Genomic DNA, 9,709 nt, shown 5'->3' with positions numbered 1-9,709 from the left:
CAAATACTCAAGAGGACTCTAACCAAGGACCTTGTGATCTGAAAATGAGTGCCATACCACTAGACCACAGCTGCACAAACTCTTACAATATTTTATTTAGGCCATAAGCATGAATGAGAGAGAGAGAGAGAGAGAGAGAGAGAGAGAGAGAGAGAGAGAGAGAGAGAGAGAGAGAGAGAGAGAGAGAGAGAGGAGAGGAGAGAGAGAGAGAGAGAGAGAGAGAGAGAGAGAGAGAGAGAGAGAGAGAGAGGAGAGAGAGGAGAAGGAGGGAGAGAGAGAGGGAGAGAGAGAGAGAGAGAGAGAGAGAGTGAGTAAAAAAAGTCAACTCAACAAACTGAAATAGTTCAGACATGATTTATTTATTTTAAAACATTGTTTGAAAGAAATGTTACATAAATTGATGATACAATAAATTTATCCCTTAAAAATTTCAGACCTAACTTGTCTCACAGACACGACCGACCACGACGGACATACGTTCTGCGCAGTGATGAGATGGTAAAAAATGAAGCATTACTTCAAATTAAATACTGAACTTAGAGTGTATAAGTAAAAACAACAATTTGTGTATCCCGACCATGACAATAAAATGATAGTAACATTTAAAATGAGATGGGCTATGTACAGCAATGGAAGGATGACAGGTCCACTCAGTTTTGGTCTTTTCAATACGGTCTTGATCTACGATCCTGTCGATCTCTGTCAAATGAAAGAACGAAAACAGAATATATGAAAACTAAAAAAAGTAAAATAAAAATTAAAAATCAAAAGATATAATTCCAAATACAGAAGAAGAAAGAAAAAAAAAGGTTCCCTTATGCAGATAGCTCAGTTGGTAGCGGGACCGAGATTGATCCAGGGTGAAGTTGAGATTTTTTTCCTGGCCCCCCAGTCCAGCCAGCAGTGAACGGGTAGCTGAGTCTGCTTGATTTGGCGGAAAGTACTTTGTGAAAAGGCTTTTTACTCACATTCTCTCACCGTACTCAGGTGTAAAATGAGTACCTGGTCGTTAACAGCGCTGTCTTTGTCCAAAAAATATGTAATATCGTCTAACAGGAATTGTGTCGCGTCTTAAATGTTACGTGTTGCTGTGGGCTAGGGACCCCTTGTAAAGCACTTTGAGCATGTTTAGTGGATATTGCGTTATATAAAAAAAAAAAAGCTCCAATAACAAGAAGCTCAAGCTCAATTTGTAGCAATAAATGTGCAGCAGTCTGATAAAAGGTCTCAGATATTTTCTTTAACTATGGTGTACTGAAATATGGTGGTTGTAGGGTTTTATGAATATTTTTAATGCATTTTATAAAGAAAAGAGATTCAATTATTTTACAGCAAGAAATCACATATCTTCCAAAACCATCCAATCCATGATGAAATAAAATTAAACAATAATTATAATATTTACACCATGCTGAGCCGGCGAAGAAGAGAGAGAGAGATTTGTTTGTTTTTAATGATTTATGGCGCTTGCAACACATTTAGGTCATATCAGCGCCAGTAAAACGGAAGAAAATGGGATAGTCAAAAGTTCTAGAAATACAATTAAAGCACCCAAGAAAAAGTAAGACAAAGGGGAACAAATAGGGATCAGATGTAGATTCCAAGAGCATACCATCAATGTACTTTGAGATCACCTATAAGTCTCATCCGGACACAAGCACAAAATCCAACAAAGATGAATACACTCAAATGCTTACATTATACATTCAAAATAACAAATATAATAATATATAACAGAGATAATTTACTAATTTACAAGGAAAAAAATGTCATCTCCCAAAACAATAATTATGCATTTGACTGTTTCCCTCCCAGCTAAGGACTCCGGCTAGGGTCAGGCCAAAACTTAGTAATCTCATTCCAAGACAAGACAGAAAGCAATTGGAAAACAGATACAGGAGGATAGAAGATAGATAGATAGATAGATAGATAGAGAGGAGAGAGAGAGAGAGAGAGAGAGAGAGAGAGAGAGAGAGAGAGAGAGAGAGAGAGAGAGAGAGAGAGAGAGAGAGAGAGAGAGAGAGAGGGGGATGGGCTATGTTAGTAGGCATATATAAAATATACATTACACATTTCAAAAAAGGAAAATTGCCTCACCTGTCATATCCTCCACCTCCACCACCTCTTCCTCCACCAAAACCACCACGTCCACCACGGAAACCACCTCGGTCACCACCATCTCGGTCACCTCTGTCACGGAAACCTCCCCTGCCGCCACGTCCACCACCGCCAAAGCGATCACCACCACCACCGCGACCGCCACCAAAACCACCTCCACGTCCTCCTCTACCTCCACGGTCTGAAACAAAAAGATAAATATGCAAAACAAATATAACAGTTTTTTCTTTCTGTTAAAAATACGATGGATAGAAAAGTATACAAATTAATACATGCAACTCTCTAAACACTTGTTTTGTTTTTAAGGAATTTACGGTGCATATAACACATTTAGGCCATATCAGCGCCAGTAAAAAGGAAGAAAATTGGATAGTGAAAAGATTTTAGATGTACAATTAAAAGGAATTGAGGAAAAACTAAAACAACTGGGAATGGTACAAATAGGGAACAGAGCACACTACCAATGTACTTAGTTTTGAGATCACCTAAATGTCTCACCCAGACACCAGCACAAGATCCCACTAAGATGAACACACTCAAATGCTTATAACATTGAATGTGTCCCACTCAGCCAAGCACTACGGCCAGGGCAAAACCAAGTAATCTCATTCCAAGACAAAGACAGAAAGCCAGTTGGAAAACAGATGTAGGGGGATAGAAGACAGTAAGTACCTCCCTGGCCACTATGGGAGGCCAGGAACCCCACCCAGGAATGAGAATTTAATGGATGTAGTCGTAAATATGGCAAGATACAGAACAGCAACCTGATTTTGAGCATTTTCAATGTCAATTTGAAATAAATTATTAAAATCAAACAAAATAAAGGTAAATGTTGCTGCTCAAAGCTCAGAGATATAAATTGAATGAAACTTCAATTTAATAAACGAAAACAGATAATGTGAACATTTCCGGTATCCCATTATCACACATTATTTTATTTGTCTGTAGTTTTCATTCACCCTGTTTTGTTGATTAAGGGGAAACCTGAGGCGTCCACATTATGTGTTTTAATTTATTAAATTGAAGCTTACATTCAATTTCACATTTTTGATATACAGCTTGTAAGCAAGATTTCCTCTGTTCACAGTAGGGAGAAGAGGAACAAAAACTTTTTTTCAAAAATCAAACTTACCGTCACCTCCTTCACCACCTGGGCGCCTTGTATGGCAACGATTACAAGAATCTCTCCATGAAAAATTGTTGTTCCCACAGTCCCTGAAATTGCACAAATTAGATGAGAATAGTTAGAGCCCATTGGTTAAATCAATATTTGTTACGGTGCATGAGAAAATCAGTCGCTTGGTGAAGAGCTTCGAGCAGAGATATTGCCAATTTTAGTTCGAAGGTCAATTTTTATCAAAAATGAGTTCTTGTCATAAAAGGTTAAATCAATCATTTTTATACATATTCATGAAATATTAAAGCTTAATTTCACTTCTAAATATTTTATTTTAAATATTTTTTACAGCTAGTCTAGTCGAAAAAGTATGAAATTTGAGAAAAGTCGCTCGATATTTTTCCCATTTTTAGATCTCGCGGACGGACATTAGTTTTCTTAGAATCCAGTATGTAATGCATATCAAATTAAAGGGGATTCCCCTGGCTCTCCATTGAAACCTAGTGCGCATGAATACATAAAGAATGCTGAACCTCTGCGCATCCATGACTCGGGACTCGTCAATGGCCAGTCGAGTGAAGTCGAGTGACTTTGACGAATCTGGGTCACGGCAGTTTGATACACAAAACAATGCACTCACATATCGAAAAAAAAACTCATTTTCCCCTCCAAATGCCTTTTTTTATCTTTACCTTGATCGACTCAACATATGCTTTTAATTAATGCACTTGTATTTTCTGCAAAATTCATTAAAATTATACAATGCCCTCCGTCGTCTAGCCTTTGTTTACATTTTCAACTTTCACATCCGCAAACAAAAATGACACAGAAAACATCACCGAAGCCGCTCAAGTAGCAAATATTATCAACCAGGCCACTAAAATCTGTTTTGGGGATGTTGTTCGAAGCGAGAGTGCCTCCCAAATATACGAGAGTATTTCAGCACCAGAGATATCCTTTCTGATTCTTTGGAATTGGAAGACGATGATGAGTCAATATCCCTCGAACAAGAATGGGAGACATCCCCCTTCTGTCTTCGATTTAATCTAAGTTTTCACGTGTTTAAGGTTTTAATTTAAGTTCAATCTATTAGAAATGGATTATCTGTGTAACACCATCTCTCTTGGTTTTGAACATTAATCAAGAAATTATATTTGAAGACCTTCGATTGTCATGACTAAGACTGAGACTGAGAATGAAACAAAGTGTAAACATGGCATGAATGACTTATGAGACGTGGAATAAATGATTTGGTTGGAATAAATTGATCGTTATGCTTTAATTTGACACTGGAAGGAGTTCCAAATGGTCCTGTCAATTCTATTTTATACTTATACAACATAAAATACACTTATATTTGCTCTGACAGATGTGAATATGCTTGATTAAAGCTATCTCAACTTTGAGAGCCATTTTCTCAAAACAAGGTTTCCAGACCCTGACCCATACATCTGACTATAACTTCATGAAAAATCACCCGATTTACTTCAAATAAAGATTAAAATGCTCAGGGGAGTATATGCTTTCAGAAAATGCAAAAAAATGCAAATCCAAAATTTTCACCAAGCGACTGATTTTCTCATGCACTGACACATTTTATTACTAAAATTTTAGACTATAATTACAATGGCCAGTGCGCAGAGCTACCTACTTGAAATGTCAAATAATCGTAGTTTCCAAGTGAAAAAAAAAAAAAAAAGTCCCAACAAATAGCATTATAAATGAATTATTTGCCTTCAACATGATCAAAAAAAAAAATTCCAAAGTCCTAAATACAGTTTCTAAGCATCCAAATTCTCAATTTCAACAAGATTTATTGAATGAAAAACATCTATGCAATTCTCTAACTGGAGCCAAAAATTCATAATTCTATTAATTTTTTGAAGTACTAGGCAGGTCTGCAGTGCGACTTCTCTCTGATCTCTCAATTCAAATTCAAGTCTTAAAAACATGGAAATATATTTCCAACAGATCATTGTGATTTACAAACTCTGACATATTTGAAATTGTTACAATGAATGGCAAAATCAGTGGGATGGTGAAAAGGTTTGAACTGAGATATTGCCAAGTTTAGTTAGGTCATTTTTAAAAATCCAAAATGAGTTGGTCATAAATGATTAAATCAACCCTTTTTGTACATCTTCGGGAAATATCAACGCTAAACTTTACTTCTAAATATTTTTTACAGCTAGTCAAGTTGAAAAAGTATGAAATTTGACAAAAGTGGCTGGATACCTTTCCCATACATCTGACTAGAACTTCATGAAAAATCACCCGATTTACTTCAAATAAAGATGTGCATATTTTGTCAGAAAATGCAAAATAATGCAAATCCAAAATTTTCATCTTCCGACTGATTATGACACATGTTTGAAATTGTAACTTACTCATTAGGACAACGCCAATCCCCATCACGGACTGGACCACCACCACCTCCACCACCACCGCCGCCGCCTCCTCCACCACTGCCACGGTCGAAACCTGGTGAAAAGTGAAAAAAAAGAGAGGGTAAACAATTTTTGAATTGATGACGAGATTACTACTTGAAATAATTGAGAATTACTAAGTGTCATAAAATGATATCCACCAGTGCAATATAAGAAATAAAAAGGTCTGAAAATCTTTGGCACATCTTACATATATTACTTAAGCTCATTTGCTGAAATATAAAACCTGAGCTGCCTACTTGAAATTTCAAAAATTCGTAGTTTCCAAGGGAAAAAAGATAAAAGTCACCTCAGTGCTGATGGTGACAAAAAGTGAAAAATAAGGAAAATGTTGAACGATTGCCTTTAAGCCCCATTTCTACTGCACTAAACCCCACTTTTAGAGCAATTGAGAAGATAGACTATCATTGATACTCTAGCTAACTTCTGGAGAGTGGGAAACACCTGTGTGTGTTCCACCACACATAAACTCTCATTGCTAGCACATTGTTTCGAGAAAATGTAATTTTTAAAAGGAGGAAATTCCTCCTCTGGACACCAAAACCGCGGATTTCCGCTGATCCGAGGAAAACCACCAGCACTGTCACTTTAAATAGCTATATAAATAATTAATTTGCCTTCAGTAAGATCCAAAAATACTCCTAAGTCCTAAATATGGTTTCTAAGCATTAAACTTTCTGTTCCAACAAGATTTATTGAGTCAAAGAGGCGAATGCAATTCTCTAATTGGAGCTGAAAATTCGTATTTCTACAAATTTTTTGTAGTACTAGGCAGGTCTGATATAACCAGTCAAGTTTGTTTAAACGACTTATCAGGAATGAAATTATAGGAAGAAAAGAAAGAAAATCCATATTGACAATCTGTCACTGCAATGCGTTGTCACCCTTAAATAAAAAGAAAAGAAATAGAAATAGAAAACGAAGAAAAGAAACAAACTTACCTCCTCCACGACCTCCACCTCCTCTGCCTCCAAATCCACCACCACCTCCTGAAAAACACAAAACAGTTATACACTGATCTGCTATACCAGTCTTTAATACATACTTTAACATCACAAGATCAATGATAATGAATGATGGCAGTTTGTCAAAAAGGAGGAAAATTTAATATATATATATATATGAGAGAGAGAGAGAGAGAGAGAGAGAGAGAGAGAGAGAGAGAGAGAGAGAGAGAGAGAGAGAGAGAGAGAAGAGAGAGAGAGACAAGAGAGAGAGAGAGAGGAGAAGGAAGAGAGAGAGAGAGAGAGAGAGAGAGAGAGAGAGAGAGAGAGAGAGAGAGAGAGAGACACACGCAGACGGACAAAACAAAAAGCCAGAGGGCACAGATAGCTTATAAGCATTAAATGTTAGGTGCCTAATCTTTGTACAGTACAAGTATGCTAGTGTTTTATGATTAGAGTTGACCTGAATTAAATTGGAGCAACATTGTAAGGGAGGAGGTCTGAAATTTTGAGTTAGAGATGTAAGACAAACTCCTTATCAGTATTGAAAAATGTTTGCCATAAAACAACAGTGTCATGCAGCGAATCACATATATAAGGATTTATTAATTTGAAATCTGGCCGCAATATTTTAATTGTATCACATACAAGCGCTAATTTGTAACTGTAACTTTTAAATAAATTTTAGAAAATTTTACCTTTTGTTCCATAAAATATCCATATCTAGACATTATTTGATGCATGATCGAGTATTTATGAATATGTGTTTCTTTTGCCACCTAACAGCCAAATTTTAAAGGTTATTTTTTTCTATTATTTACATTGGAACGTGAGCTGTCAAGACAGGAACATGTGGTTTGCCACGTGCTTCTCGACCTTTGTTTACATTTGGGGCACCTAACTTTACTGCTCTATAAGATTACCAATTGTTTAAGGCTATCTTGCTACAGGTGCCAGTAGAGTTTTTATGACTTAGAGTTGCTCATGAAGTTCTGAAATTGGAGGCAACATTCCGTAATGGGAGGGAGGTCTGAAAAGCATGACTAGATCAGGGATGCCATAAAGACTAAAACTCCTTGGATAAAGAGATTAACAAGACTGGCCCAACCTAGAATAACAACCAGTGTCCATGCAGCTGAATGCACCCCATGACTTGATAAGGATTTCATTAAGTAGAGTGGCCAAGCAATAGTTTTTAAAATGTATCAAATTTACAAACCTCGTCCTCCTCCTCTTGTAAACTGACTTCTTTGCCTTGTAGCAAATTCAACTTTGATGGTTTCACCACCAAAATCTTTACCTGCAAAAGCAATTTTTTTAAAAATTACTAAAGAGTCCACTGTGAAGTGCAGATGCCTGACTTCCATTACAAACACCAAAACCAATTGCTTCTGTATCATTTTATGAATAATTAATTCCTTCATCATCTGCATCTCTCAAGCTAACAAAAAAACATGCTAAAATAATAAGTAATGACATGTTCTTATAATTCTTCATATAACATTCTATTACCATTCTTTCACAATGGATTCGCTGTTTTTTTTCTTTTTTTGCCTTTCCGTTGGTTTTGTTTTTGGTTAAAAAAATGAAAATCAACAATGTAACCTCGATATTAGACTTGCACCGTCCTATAATTATTTGACAATAACTAAGAATACACAGACACAATTAAATATCAGAACAATTAACATTTTCAACCAATGATGACTAATGGCCTACCATTGAACCAATCAATGGCAGCCTTGGCTGCATCGGGGTCATCAAATGTTACAGTGGCCTCGCCCTTGGGTAAGTTGGTCTCTTTGTCCTTATAAATCCACACTTTAGGGTTTCCGGTGCGTTTATCAGTCTGAAACCAAAATGATTTCGTGATTAATTTCAAGCTGCAAAAAAACATTTGTTTGTCATGTTACACCTAAAAAACATTTGACCAATCAAAACATGTCAAAATTTGAAGATTTCAACTGTTGAAACAACCAAATTTTAATAATTTAAAAAATCAAAAATGAAAACATTTTGACCGACCAAGATTCAATATAAAAATATAAGACAATCCGGGGGTTCCAATAGCTCAGTTGGTAGAGTACTCGCTTCACAATCAAAGGGACCGAGATGATCCCCGGTGCAGTCGAGACCCCCCTGCCCACCCAACCGTGATTGGGTAGCTGTGTGTTAGATCTGGTGGAAAGTACCTTGCGATAGACTAGCGGCCTATCCAAAGGGTAGTAAGAAATTGCTATTGTCCATTTCATGCTATAGAAAAACGGATAAACTATGGCTCCATGGGCCTAATGGCTCTGTAGGAATAATTATATCAGGGTGACAGCAAACTGTTTTTGAAAAAAAAAGAAGATATAAACAGTATGATCTAAACTGGTCCCTCCTTACCTTAATGACTCCAATGCTGCCAAAGTGTTGCACCAAAAGGTTTTCTGTGACATTTTGTCCCATCTTAGACACAAAAATGGTGTCTTGTTGGACCTCCATGTCACGGCCTGAGCCATAACCACCACCACCACCACCACCACGGTCACCACCGCCTCCTCTACCTGCAACAATATTACGTAAAGTTCAATTTCTATGCAAATTTTTTTTTTTAAAGAGAGAGAGAGAGAGAGAGAAAGAGAAAGAGAGAGAGAGAGAGAGAGAGAGAGAGAGAGAGAGAGAGAGAGAGAGAGAGAGAGAGAAAGAGAGAGAGAGAGAGGAAGAAAGAGAGATTTTCAAGATAAATCACAGGACAATGAGAAAATCTCTAATAAGCAGAGAGGAAAACACAACTAAATAAAATAACCATTTTATAATAAATCCATGCTGAAAGTGATTTCTAAAACTAAATCTACAATTGAAAAAATAAGTAAATAAAACGGAGACTCGAATCGTCTTCAGTCACCAGAAAATCTAGGCCACCAATCCATATCAATAGTAATTCTAAATATCTAGTAACCCGCTCCACCAATTTGGAGAATTCCAGGATTCTATGACTGAAGATTTCAAATCTCTCTTCAGACCTTGCAAAACTTCCTTTGTTTAGCTTAAATATGAGATCTCTCAAACAAGGTAAGGAATGACAATATAAAAATTTG

At 36.6% G+C, this 9,709-nt stretch overlaps 1 protein-coding gene across 2 annotated transcripts in view; it reads right to left on the bottom strand.

The window, feature by feature from the left end:
* Nucleotides 1–340: 340 nt before the first annotated feature.
* LOC144968111 (uncharacterized) overlaps nucleotides 341–9,709 on the bottom strand; it is a 32,480-nt gene continuing 23,111 nt past the window's right edge. For both annotated transcript variants that reach the window (XM_078906112.1, XM_078906113.1), the window contains 8 exons: nucleotides 9,015–9,175; nucleotides 8,346–8,475; nucleotides 7,846–7,926; nucleotides 6,624–6,671; nucleotides 5,623–5,716; nucleotides 3,251–3,333; nucleotides 2,098–2,299; nucleotides 341–699 (listed from right to left, as the gene is read on the bottom strand). In XM_078906112.1, the coding sequence (XP_078762238.1) occupies nucleotides 666–699; nucleotides 2,098–2,299; nucleotides 3,251–3,333; nucleotides 5,623–5,716; nucleotides 6,624–6,671; nucleotides 7,846–7,926; nucleotides 8,346–8,475; nucleotides 9,015–9,175 (833 nt within the window). In that variant the 3' untranslated portion in view covers nucleotides 341–665. The remainder of the gene's footprint in view (nucleotides 700–2,097; nucleotides 2,300–3,250; nucleotides 3,334–5,622; nucleotides 5,717–6,623; nucleotides 6,672–7,845; nucleotides 7,927–8,345; nucleotides 8,476–9,014; nucleotides 9,176–9,709) is intronic.

This window comes from Berghia stephanieae, chromosome 3, assembly GCF_034508935.2.
Source record: "Berghia stephanieae isolate SIO BIC M18660-M18661 chromosome 3, UCSD_Bste_1.3, whole genome shotgun sequence".
Classification (NCBI taxonomy): Eukaryota; Metazoa; Mollusca; class Gastropoda; order Nudibranchia; family Aeolidiidae; genus Berghia; species Berghia stephanieae.
The sequence above is the reverse complement of the archived record's forward strand: the minus strand, read 5'-3'. Positions and strand labels throughout refer to the sequence as shown.